Source organism: Gambusia affinis, linkage group LG13 (genome assembly GCF_019740435.1).
Source record: "Gambusia affinis linkage group LG13, SWU_Gaff_1.0, whole genome shotgun sequence".
NCBI classification, from domain to species: domain Eukaryota; kingdom Metazoa; phylum Chordata; class Actinopteri; order Cyprinodontiformes; family Poeciliidae; genus Gambusia; species Gambusia affinis.
In genome coordinates this window covers 10,262,857-10,286,207 of record NC_057880.1, presented here as the reverse complement: position 1 = coordinate 10,286,207, position 23,351 = coordinate 10,262,857, and the positions used below count along the sequence as shown (strand labels likewise).

Genomic DNA, 23,351 nt, shown 5'->3' with positions numbered 1-23,351 from the left:
CTTTCTTTCAACAGTTGCTTCCTTCTCACCATTTTTCTAAATAGAGCACATGGCTAATGTAATAGTTATGTAATTGATAGCTTCTCATACCTGAGCTGTGGAACTCATTGATGCATTGTGACTTCCCTGTTTCACACTTGTCCTTCTTATGGCTTATTGCATAAAATTGCATAAAATCACAATAAAATGTGGTTGAAATGTAAAAAACATAAAAAAGATCTTTTTCAATCCTCCCCCCACCCCCAAGAGATTACTTGTTTCATGGAAAAACTTTACTGTAACGCAATCTATATTAATGGAGATCATATTTAATGCTGTAAAATAACATGAGGCAGATTTTGGAGGGTAAAACCTCATCATACAGAGGATTTGATAGAGATATAAAACATTAATTAACTCCGCGAAAGTGGAACATTGCACGGCACTGAAGATAGAAAGGCTTCTACTGTCTCAAGGAACTTTAAACACTTCAAAGACAGAATACCCCACTGAGTTAGCGCTGAACTCCAGGAGTAATATTAGATGTTGAAGACAGATAAATAACGCTGCAAAGTTGTTCACCTATAAGCTCTGTGACACTATCACGATAACTTTGCTCATGCTTTCGAAGATCCTGGAAAGAAAACCAAACCGGGCTGAAGTTGTTTGAGCAAGTTGTCCAAAGTAGGAATTTAAATGAGTTCATTGTTCACATCATGTATTAAATGGATGCTCTATAAATTAAACCCGTGACCTTCTGTTTTGAGACAAAGTCGCTTCACACCACTGCACAATACAACCTACACTGTGGCTGCTTACAATATTGTGGATGGATGAGCTAAAACGCACAATGTAATTAAATTAGGACCTTGCACTCAAGGTTAAAGGCAGATTTCCTAAAGGTGGGACATTACTCACCAGCCTCTTGTTTATGTTACTGTGGTTACTTGTGTTCATCATGGAGCATTAATACACACCTTACATATCGATCACAAAAGACTGCTGGGTTATTTCTAAAAGCTAAATGCTGGCTTTAAGCTGTTGGGACAGAAGGAAATGTAATTCAAACATTTTTTTAAAAACTTATAACCTCGTTTATTGCCATGCAAAACAAATAACCTGGCTAACACTATTTTTAATCTCACGGTGGCCCGATCAGGGTCATGCAAAGAACAAAACATAAAATCCCATTGTAAAATGATGCTGTTCATTTATTAATGTTGGTGGGATTCGGTTGTGTGGATAAAAGTTACAATAAGGATTAAGTTTAAGATAAGATTAGCCTTTTACATGCTGAAGTAAGCTACTTACTTATTTGACCTAAGTAGACATACATACTAAGCAGCTGTGGTAGCTATACACAAACTATGTGTGTAGAAAGGCAAATAGATATTGGCTGCCCCCAAAAGACTCCACAATTGAATGAAGGACATCACCAGATTGTTTGCATGATCGTCTTTTTCCAGGCTTGGGATTTGCAAAGGTGACCTGAAAGAGAGCCTCCTGCAATTTACTTACATGTTTTTGTTTGGCTTTTTAAATTCAGTGGCAGCTTCGTGCATACACAATTCACTGGCACTCTGGAAACAGAAGTGTGAAGGCTACTCTAATTTCAGATGAGAGGGACTACATGAAATCTGGGTTACCTGTGAGTGTTTTGGAACAGTTAAAGGGTGCATTGTAGTACCTATGTTCATTGAGAACAGCAAGAACAATATCTACCTTAATGCTAGAACCCCGGGAAATCTCTAGCAACCAAAAAAAAAAAAAAGTAATAAAATTTGCTGCTTTATTGAAAAAGTGTTTCTGAAAGGGTTTGATTACCCACTAAATATAGAAATTGCTAAGTGAGCAGCAAGGGACAAAGGACTTGAGGAAGCAATGGTCTCAAAAGAACTGGCCTTGACTCTATGCCTGATACTACAATCTTTTTAACGCTTTGTTTTTTTTTATTATGCAACTATTCTCCAATGTACTCTGAGGAATTTAGCTTAGAGATTGTTAATCAAGTTGTGGCTGCAATTAAAGGGGCACTATTAGGTAAACTCGACAGTTTTGAGCTTTGCATCATGTTATAACATTATTCCCTCATCAAAAACATACCTGGAGTGTTCCCTTGACTTTTCCTTTAATCTCCCTTGACAACCACTCAGCCATGCAAAACGTCTGTGTGGCCCTAGCGCCACCTTTGACGTGCAGCTCCTCCTCAGAGTTGGAATTTCAAAACTTCCAAGCTTCTCCCTTGTGACATCCCCACTCAGCTCCTTCAAACTAGCCAGCATCAATTAGCAAACACCTGGTGAAACTACTGAACTCATTATACTTCTCAGTGAAACGCTGGCTAAAACGCCATTAGAGGGTTAATAGAGGAGAGATGTGATGACTTTCTGAAGGTAGAGCTTCAGAAAGAGCATTTTTTAAAGAGACAGAGGCCCAGTGTCATGGCTTTAAATCAGGAAGTGATATATACAGCATTTTTATAACAACTGAAGGTGACATAGTTATTTGATTGTGCTATAAAATGTCGGTATGTTCCTGGAAAATAAACAATTCTGCCCTGTTAATAAATTCAATATTCAATTATTAGTTTAATATGAAGAAGTTGTTTTAGTTGAGTAGTTAACTATTTGTTTTTACTGAAGCCAACACAATCCCCTGACACTTGCTTGTTTGTGTTGCCAGTACTACCATTGTATTACATCTTATATCAATGATTTTTATTTTCACTGTCCAGAAACAAGAGCTTTTTTAAAATTTACTTTTAAAAATTATATATATATATATATATATATATATATATATATATATATATATATATATATATATATATATATATATATATATATATATATATATATATATATATATATATATTTGCAAAATCCTGCATTGGAATTTAACTATTTTGTTGCTATTTTTAAAATAATAAGTGTGCAATTGCACACCAAAATGCACACCAGACCATTTGCTTTCTTTAAGGTGAGATATTTCTGGCTTTAAGACATTTTTTTTTTTGTTTTTTTGCTGAAACCCTGACCAGGTATGCTGCATTTTGTTGTGTTAAATTAACTCAGGCTGGATTGGTCCACATTTAAGTCAGGATAGGATTCACAACATATCCCACATTGCATTATTTTTAACCCAGAGTGTTACAAAGAATAAGCCTAAGAGGTTGGATCAGAACATTTTAACATCTATTAAATACTCTGCAGTGGGAACTTACGACATGAATCGGCTCTGCTTTACACAGACGGCTTTATCTGTGTGTTTTCTGCAGATGGAGAAAGAGAGTCGTGACATTTCTTTTTGGCGAGGAAAAGGCCATACTCAGCAGGAGTTATCAAAGGCAAAAAAGTAAAAAGTTCGAGTTAGCTATCTCTCTCCGTCTCCCCCCCTCTCTCTCTTCCCCTGGAGATACTCATGTTAAGCATAATTAAGCAGATTTGATTAGCATCAAGCCTGGCTTCCTCTCTTGACTTTTAATGAATGTAAATCTACCATCTACATCCTAAAGATTAATTTCTGCCAATTAAAAAACACAAGAGGGCTTATTCGAGAGAGAGAGAGAGAGAGAAAGAGGGAGAGAGAAGAGAGACGGAAGAGGGGGGAAAAGAGTGTTCGAGTCCTTTGAGTTGGAGAACAGTCGGAGTTTTATCCTCTTCCCTCTTGTCTTATGGTGAGATGGTCTCTGGAGATCTCTGACTCTCTCTCTCTCTCCCTGAAGATCATTATCAACACAATGTTCCGTGAAAGCCACTTTGAAAGGACTGCAAGCTCTATGTAAATGATGGCAGCGTGTGGATGTGTTAGTGCCTGTGCAGAGAGCAGGTAAGGAGCTCAGTTTATAAAGAAAAAAAAAAAGATAAAAACGTATTGCCCGCCCCCCAGTGTGCTTGATCTTGTTAAGTCTCATCCAAATCCCAGATTTAACAAACAGCAGGTGCGACAAACTTAAAAAGAGCGATCTCTTTCACAGAAAAAGACTTAATTTTTCTGGGCTCACGCATCTGTCATGACATGATGAAATCAGGTATAATTGCTACATGATTTCTCCCACGTTTCATTACGAGTGTTCTTGCTTTCGGATAAAAAAAAAAACTGCTGTAATTTAAAATGATGCATACTACCCCCGCCCCGTCCGTTCATTTTGCAAGCTTTTATTAATAACACTCAAATCACATAAAGGTCAAGCACTAATTGGAAACCTATAGGCATTTCTTCACAGTCAGGGCCTGTTTTATGAGTTGGGGGTGGGGGATTGGGGGGGAAGCACGAAACCTTTGATGAAACCTTTTCCTCCTCTCAGTAAAGTCAAAGAGAGTTGGGAGGCCGATCTGGGAGAGGTGGGTTGTGACAGCGCACGGGCCGATGAAAGTATTCTGGTCAAATCCATCTTTGATCAACTTCTCGTAATCTTTTCAAAACACTTTCACAAGCTTAAACTTAAATCCTAATGCCTATTCAATCAGATTGGTATTGGATTGGATTTAGAATCAGATATTCTAAAACATAAAGTCCATTTAGTACATTTGAATATCATCAAAAAATACATTTATCACAGCAATTCAAATAAAAAAATCATTTATGTGCATTCATTGCACGCGAAGTGGTATGAGGCAGGCATTTGTGTTGTTAATTTTGATGGTTTACAGTTAACAAAAGCCCAGTTTGAGATTCTGCAAAAAACAAAGATTCTTTCTAAATTCTCAACGGGCCAACTAATATGTGCTTGTACTTATGTGCTCCAACGTAGAGCTTAGGATGAAAAAAAAACAACAACACTACAGTCCTTTTTCTCCTAAGCTGAGGTAAAATGGTCCTGCCTTTGTCTTTGGTTCAAATTTACACCTTGCTCATCTCCTCTACCTTTCTTACTTTCTTCAAAATCCTCTCAAGTTTAATGTTTCTCCTCTTTCTTCACGTGAACACATTTTTGTCTTTCGCTAAACTGTCCAGTGGATACAGCATTCTTATCAGCCAGCTTCTTTAGTAATGGCCTTTTGTGGCTTTACACAAAGTTCTGTTGGACAACAGACAAGTCAGTCTTCTCCTTGATTATGTAAGCAACAATATGGCAATAATCACGCTTCTGTATTTAAAAAAAAATGCTGGCCTTATTTTAAGAGACAGTAAGTGAAAACAATCAACTGAGAGAAACACTTGAAGTGTAACATACTTCAAGTGTATATATAGTCTATATATTCACACTGTGTGTGAATATACATAGTGCATTCATTTATGTGTATGTATGTGTTTCTGACTGAAGAAAAAAAACCCAGAGGAAATACAAAAAGCAGTTTTTAAGTAGTGCTTTTGTGCAAAAATATAACTGTCCTTACAATCTCATAACTGCTTGCTCTTATCAGCAGGAAATGCATTTGAATTATGTCTTTATTTCAGTCACATTGTTAATGGATAATTACCATTAAAAACATGTTACAGTGGCAAAAAGTGAGAGAAAGAACAAGGTGTTTTGCCCAGAGTTTGGACATTTTTCTCGATCGGTTCTAATTGGTGATCGGTAGCTCAAATACAGAGAAACTTTACTTTGTTTGTTCCTATTTATTACTTGGATCCAAATTGCAAATAACACCACATTTGGATATATTTAGATTCTGTAATTAAATTGTAGATTAATAATTATTAGATAAAGTACAGAGACAAATGCTTTCATACGTAAACGGGTAGATTTTGAAGATCTTTCAATTTCAGTTGAATTCCAAACTATTCCTCAGCTACTTTTTATGATTTGTAGTCATTGGAAAAACTTATTAAGTATATGGAGTTGGGCATAAAAAATACTAATTGGCATTTGGCAGAAAAAACAACAACTGATTATTAGATTCTTGTTTCGAATTACAACAAACAGAAACTGTTTTACCATTTTTGTTGTTTTTTTATTAAAGTTCTTGAGCGCCACATTGTCTTTACATCATAAACATGGATGTGAGTTTTCAGAATGTAATCCATTTTACTTCCAATCATGATGCATTAATTAATCTTAAAGATGTAAGAGGATCTCTAGAAATGACATAAACACCCCGGATTGTTTGCCAGAAGCATGTCAAGTCTCATCAGAGGCTTTAATGTGAAGGTGTGTTTTCAGCACTCATAAATAAGCTTATCAAAAGTTTAAGTAGGCTAATCTTTGCTCTCTCTCCCCCTCTCCTGTCTCTCACTGTCTAAGAATCAGCTCAGGCTCCGCCTCCTTATGATAATTTGACAGTAGCATCTCCACTGAGTCAAGCCTCCGCTCATTCGGATTCAATAATGTGAACTCCTTTCCACACACGGACCGTGTCTCCTCTCCTCTCTTCTCTTTTTATTCCCCTCTCTTCCCAGAGACGCCCAATGCACACTTCACGCTCCCAAACTTACTTTCCATAATAGTTGACTTGAACTTTTGCTTTTCTTTTTTTTTTTTTTACTTGCGCTCTTTTTCACCGACAATGACTACCATGGCAACTCCTGCCACTCCGACTCTGCTTCCCGCTGCTCCACTCGGTCACCACCCGGTACCGAGCTCCGTCTCCCCGGCCACCAACTCTCCGCCACCCGCCGCCACCTCCGCCGCGTCCTCCCCGGCTCCACCGGTGGCGCACCCGGCGCTGCTTCACCAGTTCCGGGCGGACCTCCTGCTGCCCAACGGGACACCGCTGAAGGGCGGCGGAACCCCGCTGTCCGCCGGGGCCAAGCCCGTGTACGCCACCGCGTCGCCCGTGGAGAGCACGCCGCAGAACAACGAGTGCAAGCTGGTGGAGGTGAAAGGTGCCAAGCTGGCCTCGTTCACGGTCAAAGGCACGGAACTCATCTGTCTGCCGCAGGCTTTCGACGTGTTCCTCAAGCACTTGGTCGGCGGGCTCCACACTGTCTACACTAAGCTGAAGCGGCTGGACATTAGTCCGGTGGTGTGCAACGTGGAGCAGGTCCGGGTGCTGCGGGGGCTGGGAGCCATCCAGCCCGGGGTGAACCGGTGCAAACTCATCTCCAGGCAGGACTTCGAGACGCTCTTCAATGACTGCACCAATGCAAGGTGAGCTGGGGGAGGTGGAGGTGATGAGACTGGGGAGGGAGGAGTGGGGGGTGGGGGGGTATGGCGAGTTCATCCCGGTGTTGTTTAAATTGGGATTGGTGCAGCAGTGTTTATTTTTTGTCTTAACTCGCCTCACTTTTGAAAAGCTGAAAGATATTGAGTTAAATTACTGTTCTTATTTGTGCTCATTTTCAAGATTCATTAGTTTGCCTAACTGCTCCCACTAGTTTTAATGTAAATGAGGCTCGTTGAAGGCCAAGTTTGTCATGTTATCACTTACTGTTAACGGAGATAAAAGATTAGGATGCCAACAAATGTGTTTTGATGTACCGGTACTTAGGAAGTTGAATTAGTAGATAAAAGACTCCAGGTTCAGTTAAATGATTTTTTGCCAGTTTTGTTAAATCCATTGGAAATAGGCATGGGCCAGTATTAGATCCTCACAGGTTCATCACGTTGGTTGAAATTCACTCTATGAAAAAAAACAATAGAACTTGATGAAATCGCAACAATTACCCGAACTCTTGTAAACTCCATTTATAATATTGATTGTCAAAGTGGTAAATATCACTTCTTCCATATTTATAGTTGGTTTTAAACATATTCAGGAATACTAGTTTTCAAACGTTATATTATGTTTTTATTTTGTTACTATTATTAGTTTCAAACGTTACATTCAAAGCAGTAGACCCCCTATACTCAGGGATTAGGGGTCACAGCTGGGGTCAAAGCTATCATCTGCGAATACTTAAGAGACCCTTCAAAAATGCTTATATTTTAACAGTGGAAACACCAAAGATGTTTTCATATACATTAATACACACAGTGAAAACCCCTCTTACCAGAACTGCAGGAGCTAAAATCCACTTATCTCCGTTCTTGTAGGAACAGCCAATCAGCGGCTAGACAAATGAATGGCGCTTCTGGATTGGCTGCTTTGCAAGCGCCATCCAAAAGCTTGCCAAGTAGCATTACTGCCTAGGAATTTCTGCTTCCACCTCGTTTTCTTTGGTGCATTTTTGACAAAAAATCAAAAGAAATCCCAAAGCTTGTCAGATGGATAAAGATGAAAAATACTTGAAATTGCATTCGGATATTTAGTGGTTTTTATTGTGATGATAGTGAATGGTATAAAAGTGAAAATGTATTCTCATTGTCTTTTTGGCTTCAATCAGTGAACACTAGTGCAGCTACACAGCTACACCTTAAACAATCATGATATTGTGTTTGCAGACATAATTAGAGTTAACAAGTTTATTCAAATGGACCAGTTCTTGTCGTGAGAATCTATTTGCTGATTTTCATTACAGATTGTAATTTCAGACCTAACTTAAGTAGGAGAGATGGGTGACAGTCCACAAATTTCCTCACCATGACTTTTTATTGCAAGGAGAAATTGAACCAAACAAACTTCTTTCTCGGAGGCCTAAAGGAAAGTTATAGGAGTCGTCTGTCAGCCAGCTGACCGGCAGTGCACAGCAACACATGGAGGAGAGACGGTGTTGCTTCATTCTCCAACACCAGCTCCTATTAAGTCATTTCATGAGAAGGACTTTAAACCCCTTGGAACGGGATGAGGGCAGATCTTAGCCGTTTTGAGAGCGTAACTTTTTAAAACATTAACATACCTTGTTGCTGGTAACTGGTCCATGCCTACTTGCCTTACTTCTTCTCCTTCCGGGCCTGTAACTAATTACCATTTTATTGGATGATAAACGTCTTGATGGCTGCGGTGATGTTGGCGATAATGAATTTTTGTAATCCTAATAAGAAAAAGAAGAAAAAAAAAAAAGCCCTACTCTCAAAAGTTTGTCATGTTATCACTTACTGTTATCTCCGTCTCACTCTGACACACTCTCTCTTTGACACACTCTCACTTGCACACATTGAATCTGACACTGTCATTCTGAGAAATTGATTCTTCACAGAAATTAATTAATTTTCATTTGGCCCCAAGCGGCAGCTTAAATCAGGACAAGCTCACTCACTCACTCGCTGATCCCTTTCGCTTTCTCTCCTTCTCCCATCTTCCTTGCCTCACTCTCTCCCTCCTTAATAACTTGCTGTCTTATCATATCAACACTCTTTAGCCCTGAGCATCAGAACAGAGGAGATGATTAAATGAATTCTCTGTATTTATGATGCGATTATGTAAATGAGGTGTTTTGCAGAACTCCGGTGGTGACCAACTGCATGGGTCATCGGTTCCAGCGTTGGCGCAGAGATGTTTGGATAAAGGGGACTAAATTGGCTGGGATTTGCGGCTTCCCGGAGCCTCGGCCTGCTGTTGTGCAGACCACATGCTCGTGACAGCGTGAGCTTGAATCCAGAGGAGTGTGGATTATCTCTGGTTTAGAGAACTCGTATTGTTTGATGGTTAATCCTTGCTACTTGGAGCATGGATGATCCAATTTACACCTGCCATTAACTTTGGATGGAGGCCGCATCAAGATGTGCGCAGATGTAACACGCGGAGGACGTGCGGAGCTTTTGCCTATTTCCGTAAACGTTCTCCTCTTTTTCAAAACCGAAGCAAGAAGTTCAGAGACAAGCCTTAACTTGTGGATTAACCACCTGCTCTTAAGCTTTTGCAGCCCTCCAACCAAGACGAAAATCCGGATGCGTCTTCTTCTTCTGGTTGCTGCGGGATGTCTCCTGTGTCTGGTGTTAATGGGAGCGTTGTTATACAACCCCCCGAAAATACACAGCCGCTGCCGTCTCTAATTATCCACACAACACTCAAACAGCCTTTAGTTAATGAGATCTGAAAACATCACTCGTCTGAAATCTTCAAACAACTCGCCTGATTCTTTGTCTGAGGGCTTCAAATGTGCTGCGGTAGCCATTAGCATCAGTATCCCCACCTCCGCTCCCACCACCCCACCGAGTGCATTAGAAGTTTTTAAGTGATCCCTTGTGTGGATGGAGAGACATACAGTAGCAGGTAAAAAAAAAGACAAAAAAAAGGTGGAACTCAAGACGGTTTGGGTCAAAGACGGAAGGAAAGCCTAAAAGTTTGAAGAAGAGTCCCTGAGAATATGATGATGTGGCTTTTTGACAGACTCGCTCAGGTTTCTGTTACTGATTAAGACAGACATCACTTATTATTTTCCAGTTCAGGATAAAGGTTGGAAAGAGGCACAGCCGAGATGCCTGATAGTTTTGCTAAATGTTTTTGGGTGCTTGTTTAATCATTGCTTTAATCACTCAGTGAATGTCAGAGCGTAGTGCGAAGCGCTTTGCAGTCCTCTGGACTAGATAAAGCGCTAAACAAGTACAGGTCATTTCCTATTTCTTCACTTTTTCGATATTGAAGCAAAGTCTATGTTCAAAACTGTTTTACCTTCTTTTCTTGGTCCTGCCATGTTTGCACACATGCGCGCACACACACCCACACGCACGGACGCACACAATCACCAACACAGCCTGACCACTGACTCATCACACAATGAAGAAGGTGCCAACTTCACCCTCACTCCAGTTGTAATTCATGCATAGGTGGCACAGAAACACACCCTCTTTCCTCGCCGTCTGCCGGCGCGCACCAACTCGCACGGTCACGCCTGCGCGTTTTGCTGGCTTTGCCGCTAAATGACATTAGTTCCACCGAGGGAACACGGCATGTAGGAGGCAACTCGATCCGTCGTCCTTTGCTTGTCTACCCCTCACAAAAGGAATAGTTTCATTCTCCATTTGGAGAGAGCGCACACCAAACAAAGTCGCTCAGGTCAAACTGGGTGTATTCGTGACATGTATGTGTAGACATTATGTATGCAGTGTTAAAAATAGTCTTTCCCTCCATGTGTTACATTAAAATGTTCTGATGGACCGAGGAACAAGATCTCACTTTGGTATTTCTTTTCTTTTTTTACAGAAGAATGTTTAAAGAGCAACACATGGGTTCTCTGTTTGTGCTTGTCAATCTTTTGCACATGACATACTTAATTTAAAGTTTCATTAAAACAGATAAAAATGCAGTAAGATTTGCACAAAATCTAGATCGATGCATTTCTTTCATTTCTAGCTCATTTTCTTAAATTGATCTCTTTTATGGAATGTGAGATTGGTAGTCCATGATTTTCTGTGAGTGATGGCTGACACAGACTTGAAACTTTATCACAATATTTTGCTGGATTGTTGCGATACAGTGTCAATAAAATATCGTTCAAAAATCATAGCCTTTCATCATCTTTTTAGCAGTACATTTATCTGAATACAGTCACTGAAATACAGAAGAATGTGCACCAAAATTAGACCTATCTCCTTATTGAACAGGTCTCTTCAGCAATGTTGTTAAATGAAGCTTTTTAATTATATTGAGTCATATTTCCAAATATATTGACGTTAGTTCAGACACCCAAGGTAACAATTCAAACTGTATTGTAGCTTTTCAAGCTTTCCAAACATCACAATTCAATTCAGAAATGCTTTATGAACTTTGTAACTTCTCCAAGTTTCTTCAAAGAGTTGTTGTAGATGCTAATGGCCGTGGAAAAGAAGGATTCCACATGTAAAGGTTGCAAAATCCAAATGTGGTGTGAAACATATTCATCATATATGTAAAAGTACTTCATGCCCACTGTATGGTAGAGGACCTGTGAGGCTGTGGGACCTTATTTTAGAATGTATGGCATCATGAGAGCGTTGAAATAGCAGCCCATTGGGGGAAAAAAAAAATATCTGTGGCCTCTGCCAGGAAACTGTAAATGGGCTGTCATTAGCAGGATTGTGATCCAAAACATATGGCCAAATAAACACAGAAAAACAATTCCCCAGACTCAAATTAAATTTTTCTGTGGCCATCGTGGTCCCCAGACTTAAATTCTCTAGAAAACTTATGGGATCAGCTGAAGAGACGATCCAGGACTGTGGCTGATGTAGAGGAATTGTGCAAAGTTCAAAGATCCCTCCATCTACTTGATATGCTCCAACCTTCGTGTCCTGGTGGCAAAAGAGATTTATGGAAAGTGTTAGCAGCAGGAGTGTCAATAAATGTGCTCCTGTTATTTGTTTTTTCTCTCTGATAAAAATGTTTTCTCTGATGAAATTGTGGATTTTACACAATTTTATTTGAAAGTGTTTTACATGACTTTTACCAGGGATGAAGGGAAATTTGTTCATGTCTGTGAAAATCTAGTAGCTTTGTACCATTTCTTTGTTTTTCAGTGACAAAGTTTAGCCTTGCAACTTTTTGCGGCCGGTGTTCTGAGTGTGCGTGTGTTGGTGTGTGTTTGGCAGGTCACATTCAGCAGTATTGGGACAGAATACAAGTTCAGATGCGTTCAAGTCTGGCTCAACTGTAACCTCAATGATCTTTTGATGTTTTATAGAGACGAGCGCGATGAGCTAAAGAGGGCCTCTCCATCTCTTCTGTTGTGTCGGGTTTTAATGGAAAGTGCACACACGCTTTCCCACGCGCGCACACACACACACACACACATGCCCATGCACGCACACACACAGTCCTGACATCGTCCTGACCCTGGAATGCGGCGAAGGAATGCCCGACAGTATCAGTTCAGGAGATCTGAATTTTTTGCCGCCATCAAACGTCCTGTGTTAACTTCTTTCACGACATCAGCACACGGGCTAATAAGAGTGATGCATCAAGTTTTTTTTGTTTTTCAATTTATTTATCACAACATCAGTCCCTCCCTCTCTTTTCTCCAACCTGGAACATAAGTCTTCCTGCGAGCGGTGTCGACTTTATGATTTATAAAACCGGACCGTGACTGCGAATACAAGCCCGTGTGATAAACACAGATTGAAAGGATGGGAGCTGTAAACCGCTGCTAATGTATTCCAAACAAAATCCTGTTTGAGCAAGTTCTCCCTTTTTTCTCCCCGTGCTCTCTCACACAAACACACAGCTGCTACCTATCACCACCTCAGTCCCTCCAAGCCAGTAGCTGTTCCACTGTTTTGACTGTAACACTTCCTCTTCTTTCATTACTTTTCTTGACTCTCTCTGTGTGCGTGTGCGCGTGTGTGTGTGTGTGTGGAAAGAGCAGAGAGATCTGTCATCTTGGTTGTGTTTTTGTTTCTATTCCACCTGTGCTAAGCTCCAGCTGCCATGTTTGCCGTTTCATGTTTCAGGTAACACACTCCGGAGAAGCTCTGAGGGCAGAACTCGATGTACAGGTTACCTTCCTATCCCTAAAAAAAAAAAAAAAAATGTGTGTGTGTGTGTGTGTGCGTGTGTGTGCATGTGTGGCCACAGTGTTGGCATGAAGGAGGACGTCTGGGTGAGATTTTAATTAAAGTTTGAGACAAAGAGGTCATAAGCCATACACCCCCTCCTCTACACACACGCACACACCCATCCACACACAATGAACTGTTTTCTCTCTTCAAGCCCCCCCAGTCCCCTCCCTTCTCTCCCTCATTCCATCCCCTCAGCTTGATGACTTTTCCATGAAAGGCTTTTTCATTAATCCTACCTCAGGGAACCGGTGCTCTCCAACCTCTCACACACACACAAACACCCATGCATGCACAACACACACATAAGACCTCCCTCTGTGGGTCACTTTGATGTATCAACGTACTTGCAGACTAAACACAAAATTAGGTTCCAGTTCTTTATGCCCCTTAAAAATGCAACATATACAAAGGCGCAGACAACGCACCCACCCACCAACAACACATACACACACACACACCCCCACGCAGGCATACACACATACACTCACACACTCTTAGAGAGGCCATTAATTAGTGAGTGCAAATAAACAGTAGTAAGGGAAAGGGAAGCGGCTGCAGTAAAAAACAAGGCAGGCTCTGGTCTGTGTGCGTTTTATTTCCCCCTGCTGATCTTCACTTCTGCATCTGTGTGCGTTTGTGTGACTTTGACATGTTTCAACATCAGTTCCGGTCCAACTGTGTTGCTTTACCTCCAAACATGAAACCCAAAAATACATTTCCTGCTTTTGTTGAGCTCAGTGTGATGCTGAAGAGAAATATTTGAAATTCTAAGCAACACAAACACACACCACACACACGCACACAGATAGTCACAACTGTATCCCAGTCTTTCTTTTGAAATATTTTTTAGATTCCCCCCAAAATTTGGCCATAATAATGTTATTATGTTGCGCTAACCACCACAGGCTTTGAAGGAAAAGTTATTATGGGAGACCTTCCAGTCATACTAAGATGTTTAACTTAGTCTTTTTGCCTGTTTACTAGGAAAAGAAGGGGAAGACAACTTAAGTTGTTAAACAACTTTTATACATAGCTTTATTCAAAGTAACTTTTGGGAAAAATATAGGAAAAGACGTAGCGTACACACTCTGAATATCTCAAGTTTTTAGAAAAATGTTACTTTAATTTAGCAGTTTTTCTTAATCTGGATCTGATTAATTTGGGTGCAGAAAGAAGCCGGCTGCTAAGGTTTATTTGTTTGTTTGGAGATGTTTCATCAAAGGAACAAACTGGCCCAGAAACCGACCTTGGATAGCTTGTATCACAGTAAGCCGATCACTCATCAAAATATCGGATTTGACAAGTTTTTATTTCTAATTGAAATCAATTAAAGGTATTGTTTTGATAGATAAATGTGAATCACCTTATATTCTGCCGCACATTTTTTCCTCTTTTGTCTTTTCACGTTAGAATAAAGAAAAAAAAAGTCTGAATTTGTGAAGTTTGGGATTAGCAGATCAGACCTAAAAAACCTAAAACTAAAACGCTGTATCAGCCTGGAGAATGTTGACTTACATTTCTGCCAGTTAATTCTGCCATTGGTGTATTTTACAGTCATCAGTGCTAATTGTGCTAAAAGTAGCAAAACTACTCATGTTAAACATTGACCAATCGCAACAGGGAAGCTGGAAAGAAATATGTTGAATGTTCTTAGTTGTAGTTTTCAAAAGATGAATTGGAACCTACTAAAACTGTGAGGGGGAGGTCAAAGCTTTACAAAAAACAGCCACAAATCTCTCGTTGCTCACTCTCTTAACTCCTTTTTTTTTTTTTCTCTCACTATATTTACATGCATCTGTGTGCATGTCGCTCCCTGTGCTCCTGTTTGCGTGAGTGTGGGTGTGTGTTTCTGTGAGATATCTGATGTCAGCTGTCACATCCCAGTCGGTCTGGGCCTATAATAAGAGACAATAATAACAACTCATTAAAACCGAGGGCAGGAACTGTGGAGCTCATCGGCTCATCAAATTAACCTTTGAACACTTCATACGCACACATGCACATGCACACGCCCACGCCAACACACACACACACACACATTCCAGCTACCTGTTTTTTCTCCCAGAGTTTGTGGCTACACATTCTTTCTCGCTGTCTTTTTGTGTCTCTTCATCTACCCCCTCTCAGCCAGTGGGTGTGTCAACAGGGGATTGGTCCTTTCTGGTGGGTAATTGATGAATTATATGCAACATGCAAATGAGGCGCCATTAATCTCCTGACTGACAGCTTCGTTTATGGGGCCTTAATGACGGCTGGATTAGATTCTAATTAAAATCTGCTCAAAGACACCCCACGCTAGGAAGCTGCTGCTTCTAGTCTATCTCTGCTTATTCCCCCTCCTCACCCTTCTCTTTTGCACCTTTTTTATTATTATTTTTTTTAACTTTTATGCACTTTCTCTTTTTATGTCCCTCTTCATCTTTCTGTCTCACTTTACTCCTCTTTAACTCCACGCTTCACTCAGGTTTCACCTCCTTCTCCGTCGTTTTCCTCCTCCTCCTCCTTCCACCTTCTTTTGCTCACTGTCTTTTAATATCACGCAGCCTCAGACAGACGCACAGATTGCTGTTGTGTCAAGCTGCTGTGAAACGGAGATGAGGTACCCTGGTTGTCATTAGGCCTGATGTGGCCCGTGTCATTTCCACTGTCAGGACATTCACACCGTTTAGTCAGAGCCCGAGTGATGTCTGACAGACTTGCACGTACTTCCTCCAGGATTGATCGAGCGCGGCCCGGCTCCGTCGAGCCTCGCACGCGAACGCACAAGAACCCGCGTGCGTCTCGCCTTGTACTTACCGCTGTTGTCGAGCAAACTTGTGACACGACGAGGCGGGGGGGGGAAGAGAAAAAGAGAAAAAGGGGAAACGAACGGCTAAACAAGGAGAGGACTGAAGGGGAAGGAGGCGGGCGAGCGCATTTAATAAGCAAACAAATGAATGAGTAAGCTGAACAGTAATGAGGTGCTTTATAGAGGCCATAGGGAAACTCCTTTTCTGCTTGCTCGTATCCACAGGGAGGTCAGATTTGCTGTACAGCAGCCTTCCTGGAGGCGCTCATGTTTCAGTGTTTTTGCTTGTTGACTCTTCAGCAGGATCAGAGGTTTACAGACTTGAAGGACACTTTAGTCTAACCGGGCCACCCATCTCAGTCCCAGCATGGAGAGCGGCCTAATGACTAACGCTAGCGCTGTGTTTTTCTGCCTACAGCTCGAGGCCCGGACGACCGCCCAAGAGGCTGCAGAGTGCGACAGAGGGCGGGACGCACCACATGCTGTCTCACGGTCTGATGCACGCTGGGATCATGCCTCCTGCAGGTGACCACCCATGCCTCAACATGCTCACGCTTTACATACATGAGCTGTGGAAGCAATATTATTGCATGGGGGAAAGAATAGCTTGACTGATCACTCTGTTTTTTTAATATAAAAATGCCAAATTTTGGAAAGTATTAGTGAAGAAAATTACAGTACTCAGTTATTTCTGTCATCTCTGACTGAGGTAATGAGTCTATCAGTGACACATCAAAGCTTTAGCATGGAAAGAGTGCTTGTTTTATTCATAGTATTTATAAGTTGAGAAAAATTTGGCAATTAAAAGGTACAAAACAATAAAATAGGCATGTTGCCGTTGGTGACCTGAGCTTCCTTCTGAAGCTACTACTGCTGTGCACTGCAGATCAGCTGGCTTACAGAAAGCTACTAAACATCAAGCTACAATCTGCATTTCAGTGAAGGAGCTGACTTCTGGATGGCAACCTCAGCAGACAGCCTGACTAATCAACCAGCTCTTATCAGCTTGGTATACTTATTTACTCTGCAATGATCACGGTCTGATATTTCTGACCTAATCTGTGATTTAAATTCAAAATAACTATAGTTAAATAGACAATTCATTGTAGTAAATAGTTTGTTTTAGAGGCAGCGCAGATAATCCGTGCTTGTCAGTTAAAAACAGAAAACTATTAAATCATTTTAATTAGAGCTACGTTAGCTTTACTACCTCAGCCACTAAACTCTGCATTATGTTTGGGGATCAAGGGCAATGAAAATTCAACTAACAGGCCGGGTATATTATAATTAATGCATTATAATATGCATGAAATTTAATAGCCTACCAAATATTGTATCCAAGCAGTCTGTTGGAGTTACAGTTCTGCACACATGGACATTGCAATTGTAATTGCAATTCAATATTCTGCCTAATATCTGCCACTTAAATATTCTATTAAAAGGAAAAAAATAATAATTTCACAATTTTTTGTAAATCTAGAAATATTGACATTCTTTTTTTCTGTTGAAAGTTTAGCAGTTAGTGACAGTAGAAATTAGACCTGGTCATATTAGGAAATCTAAATACCAATCATCTGAGATATAATAGCCTGCAACTCTTCAAATACTTAACAGAAAGTTTCAAAATATCTCTAAAGTTAAATCAGTGTAGCAGTCCAACAGTATTCAAATTAGGTTTTTTTAACCAAGCTCTCATATCAACAGCAAGCTACGGCACAAGTTATTCTTCTGAAAGAGTTCAAATTCTGCTCTAATATTAGCTGCGAGAGAAAACATGTTGCTTGACGTTCCTGCTTCTACAGACAAGACAGACTGAGGAGGTTTACACTCTTTATTTCTATAATGACACATTTTTACCCATCATCAATCACACAAAGGGGTGGGGATCCTAGGAGGCGACCGGTGAGTTGATGAATAAAATTAGCATACAGACTGCTGACAAATCAGAAACAACTTGCAAACTTGATGGGCTTTTGTTCCTCGACTTAAAAGATGTGCAAAGTTGAGTAAGTGTCCTTATCTGTAGAACTTTAGATATATAATTGCGTACAATTATATTTGAACCTTGTTGTTATTGTAAGTTAATGTATGACATTTCATCCTTTCCAACAATAGAATATTTAAATGTAAGTATTTTGTTGCCATGGTTTACCACAATGCAGCTTGTGCTTTTGTTTATTATAACTTCTGCGTGGGTGTGTGTGTGTGTGTGTGTATGTGTGTTGGAAAAACACAGAGAAAAGAGAGAGAAAAGTAATTGTTGGCACCTCACCGCTCTCAAAGTTGCCCTTGGCTTTATGCTCTTCACTGAAACCTGATCTTTTCATTCCCTGCCTCAAAAGAAGCCATTTTCTATTAGCCTCCGCTTCCTCTCACTGTTCAAAGGTGCTCCACTGTGTGTGTGTGTGTGTGTGTGTGCGACCGGTGTGTGTGTTTTTGCGTGAACGCTCAAGAGCATCTTTCTCGGTTGGGAAAAAAAAAAGAGCCTTTTTTCCCACCAAAGAAGAGGGCACGGCAGCAATGTCAGCGCCACTGATTAGAACTGGCCACATGAGAGGGGAGAAGGAGATGAGGAGAGTGAGGACATTTGAGCGTAAAAGGCAGGAAAGATCTTTGATGTCACCCTCCTTAGTCGCCGTTTCTCGCCTTCATGTGCTCGCGAGTGCACACGCACACAGCAACGCGGTGGCTTACGTCCCGCTGTGATGCTGACATTTGAAAAGGTAAAGTAAGGAGAAGGGATGGGGACGAGAGGGCAGGGAAGAGAGAGAAAAAGGAGATGAGAGGGGAAGAGCAAACTGTCCGCTGCAGACGTCTATTATCTGAGAGGACGGGGCGGGATCAAGAACACGATGGTTAACTTGGTTGGAAATGTTCAGATGTATCCATGATCAGGAAATTAAGACTTACGGCTTGTTTGTGTTTCCACCGTTTGTGTTTGCACAGTTGTGTGCTTCGTCCTGACTTTAATAATTCACCATGTTTGTCTGCATTAGCGCAACAGATATTTAATTTTCTATTTTCAAGGCAGCTCTGAAGGGGAGTGGTGGTGGGGGCCATCAAGCTACGCTTCGAGGTTCAAACCATAAATTAAAATGTGCCTCGGCCCCCCCCCGCCACATTTTGTCGCTCTCTATTACAGATTATTCGAAAGTGCACCACCTCTATTAAAAGGCATCTTCACCTCCTGTCTCCTGCTCCGGATTCTTTTATTCTGACAAAGAGGGCCTCTGAGGTTTAAAGGTGGAGCTCCTGCTGCTGTTTGGTGTCGCTCTGCGCTCTCTGCTGTGGGATGTGATAGCGTTGTGTGGGTGAGATGAATGTCTTGGCCTGTTTCTATCTCTGCTGATTCCCTGGCAGGCTAAATGGCCGGTGCAGCGGTGCAGTCAGAATGAATGGCTGGCCTCTGTCTTCCCCTGACAACCTCCAGCCTACCAACTGCTCTAATCCTCCACCGGGGGCCATTGATCTGGCTCTTATTGATTCTTTTTGCTTTCTTTCTTTGCCCTCTCCTCTCTCCTCCTCTCGCTATATATCTGTTTCTCTCTCTCAGATCTTTCTGCGCTGGCCAAAAAGATCAAGCTGGAGGCGATGGCGGGTTACCATAGTAGTCAGCAACATAGTGGGCCAAACGGAGAGAACGGTGACCACAACCCTGGTCTGGGTAAGCTGTAACTTTCTTTTCTTTTCTTTTTTTCTTATCTGCCCACAAACACACACACAAACACACACACACACACACACACACACGCACACATGCATGTGTGCAAAAGGTGTAATTACAGCTGTATAACACGTTTCTCAGTTGTTGTCGATACACACCTGTCATACCCCCGTCAATACAAATTGAGCAGCTGTGGTGCTGCTGAATTGAGCTGATTAAGGCCAGGATGTGACATCGCCTCTCCTCTTTGTTTCCTTTGACGAAACAGTAGAAAGCAAAACAGTTCAGCTAGGGGCCATTTCTACTGATAAAAATGAGGTCGTCCAAACAGCTAGAAATTACAAAGCAGGTTCTGCTTGCATGTGTTTCTTACTCACCTTGTGATATTCAGCATGATTCAGGTGTGTTTTGTGAAAGTATAGATTCTCCAGTCGACAGGCTCAAGTTTTTTGGCAACAAATAATTCCTATGTAATAATCATCACACCAAGAGCATGTAGACCTTAATAACCGAGAGGCAGAGGCCTGTGTGAGTCACACAGTAAGATGAACCTGAATAAAAGTACCACAGAATGAACCTGGGGTCATGTTAACCGAACATTGTTCATCTTTGAATGGTTTTTTACATTAGTGACGGAAAAACCTGATTGACATCCGTCCTTTTGATGGATCACTATTCACATAGCTGACCACTTGGTTCAGACTCGCAGACATTTTCAACTTTACGCATCATAAAAATAACCAAATCACTCAATCAATTAAAAAAAATTGCCAACTTGGACTGCATTGAATGTATCTTGTTTTCCGGGAGCTCGGCACGTTGAGGAGTTATTGACAGGAGCGCCTCAGGTGCAGCTGAATCCCTGCTATGGGATTTCGTTCCACTATAGCAGGGGCTTGTGGGATCATGAAACCCCACATTCAGAGAGTCTTGCCAACTTCAGATCACTTCAGTTGAAAAATATTCCCTGTTTTGCAAAATTATCAGGGTGGCAGAAGAGCGTTGGTTCATCCTCTAGATCAACATCAACAACCTTCAGCTGGTAAGCTAAAGGGTGCAATGTTGGTGTTTGCAAAGCAGCCAATCCAGGAGCATCATTTATATTCTTTGGCATCGATTGGCCAAAGATCAAGCAATGAAAATGTAATTGTTTCTTTACTGTCTGCTTAGCGGACAGTAAAGGAAAACAGTAGAGGGTCTCAAGTGTTCACTCCACCTTGATTACCAATTGAACGACTCAATGTAAACCGATCTGTTTTCAGTATCTTGAAGATATGAATACTAAAAATAGTTTAATTGAAATCAGGAACTTAGAGAGTCATTGCTTCTAGCTTCAGAGATTTCCACAAGCTTAAAAAAATAGGTATTTCTTTATCAGTGTGACGAAAGTAAACAGAGTGGTGAAATGTTGTACTTTCTAAACTTTTTTTTCTTATTTATTAAAATACAAAAACCTAATAGGCTACTAAGAAAAACAAATGGATTTTACATTGGAACGTATTTACATTTTATACTTTCCCATCTGTATTTTCCCACTGACTGGATGCAGACTCAGCCAAAAACAAATTAGAGACATATAGTCTTGCCAGAACTTTTTCAATTTCAGGACTTAGTACCTGCCCATACGATCATAAGTGCCAATACTTGCTTTAATGACCATTGAGTTACTGTACTTGACAAGCCAGCAAACTGACCTGACCTAAACCTTAGGGAGAAACTGTGGGCTATTGTTAAGAGGAAGATGAGAGACACCAGAACCCACATGATAAAGGTCACTATTGAAAAAACTTGGCTGATCACTTTTATGCTGCATTTACACAGTAACTCATACTAGAAGAAGCCCATTCCAAGTATTGAGTGCATGCTTATTATACTTTTGTTTGAAAAATCCCTTTTTGATCTAATATATATAATATAAAATTTTTTTTGGGATGCACGATATATCAGCTCTAACATTGGTATCGGCCAATATTAGTCATTTTTTAACATATCGGAATCTGTCCAATAAATAAAACTGAGTCAATATGAACAACCAATATTTATTTTTATCTTGTTGCCCTCTGTCTCTGGGCTCTTTTTTTCTCAACGGTGTCAAAACAATAATGAAATATATCAATTATCAGCCATATCAGCAACATTAATATCGGACAAAGATATCGGCTCAAATTTTCATAATGGTGCATCCCTACTATTTTTTCATGAGCTCTACATCATTCAAGCCATAAACATGCTGTCAGTGTTAAACATTCTCGCTGTAGGCAACGTTTGATATAGCATTGATTTATTCTGGCATCTGCAGTGAAATAAAACAGAATTTACCTTTATTTTAGAGCTTAGTAAATAGTAATGTAGGGCTGAAAAGATTAATGGGATTAATCATGATGAATCGATTTCTGAAAAAATTGTCAACTAATTTACTAATCAATAAATTGCTAACTGGAGAATACAAATCCAAAAGAAAGTCGTTTGCTGAAAAAACAACTTATTTAAAGCAGAAGTTAAGCCAAAACTGAACAAGAAAATATATACACATTTTGTATTTACGATTAATACGTCTTTGAGTGTAAATAAGTTATACCCAAAACTCCTCTACTGTCATAGCTTTAGCTTCACCTGATTCAGATTCACTAAAGGAATGCTTTGTTATTGCATTTTAGGCAATAGCTATTTGTTTATTTGCATTTATATATTTTAATTAATTTCTAAACGATTACTAAAATAATCATTAGTTACAATCCTATGCTAATTTATATTCATGCAATGCACATAATGGGAATCACTTAATTATGGATCTCCTCCCTTTGGCTGCTGATGACGTCTCACTCATATGTTCTTAGAGCATTTCCCTTAACTGCTCTCAGGCCTCGCTTTGATGCGAGGGGTCGTAGCGGCGAAAGTGGACAGAAGCGAGTCTGGGTGATATTGAGATGAATAAGAAGAGAGGCCGAAGCCAAATCAATAGTCTTCTCTAATTCGCCATCCTGAATGCAAACGACAAACGCTAGACAATCGATGGCGTGACGGGCACGTGCACACACGCGCTCACGCTAACAGCTCAGGTTCACCGCGCCCCCGCTGCTATCGACAGGTTAAAGCGACATCAGTGTGTTTAGACAGATGACAGGGCTTACGGAGGTCTGTGCGGAATATGCTATCAACCTGGGACATGCACACCTAGCATGTGGAGCACACTGTGAAGCTTCAGGAGAAACAAGCACAGAAAAACAAAACAGAAATTCTCCCGTTTTTCAAAAATTACATTAGCATCAAGGTCTCTCTCTTCTTTAAGCGCTTTCCTCGGCGCTCCCTGACGATAAACCCCGCCGGCATTAAGCTTTGTTTACCATTGTATACACTCGGTTACGACTGCCAGCATCTGTGTGCAGTTTGGTGGCTTGGTTACCACCAGCCATTATAAACCTGTAAAGCTTAATCACCGTTAATGATAGAGTCAAGTGGAAACACACACAAACACGCATGCACGCAGACTAAAAACGGTGTGTGTTTTTTTTCCATACTGCCACCCACAGCCTTATGGGAAGGATGGGCCCCTACCAGCGCTCCAACCACTACAAAGGCCATCTCAGATTACACACACGCACACTCGCACAACTGCTGAGTGGGACACCTTATGGGCTGCAGAAGAGCAGAGAGAAGCCATTTCTGCGTTTAACAAGATCTTC

At 40.8% G+C, this 23,351-nt stretch overlaps 1 protein-coding gene across 2 annotated transcripts in view; it reads left to right on the top strand.

The window, feature by feature from the left end:
* Positions 1-6,117: 6,117 nt before the first annotated feature.
* Positions 6,118-23,351, top strand: part of dachc (dachshund c) — a 30,923-nt gene continuing 13,689 nt past the window's right edge. The window contains exons 1-3 of one of the 2 annotated variants that reach the window (XM_044135731.1): positions 6,118-7,012; positions 16,423-16,529; positions 19,558-19,668. In XM_044135731.1, the coding sequence (XP_043991666.1) occupies positions 6,429-7,012; positions 16,423-16,529; positions 19,558-19,668 (802 nt within the window). In that variant the 5' untranslated portion in view covers positions 6,118-6,428. The remainder of the gene's footprint in view (positions 7,013-16,422; positions 16,530-19,557; positions 19,669-23,351) is intronic. The other variant, XM_044135732.1, reaches the window with a different exon arrangement.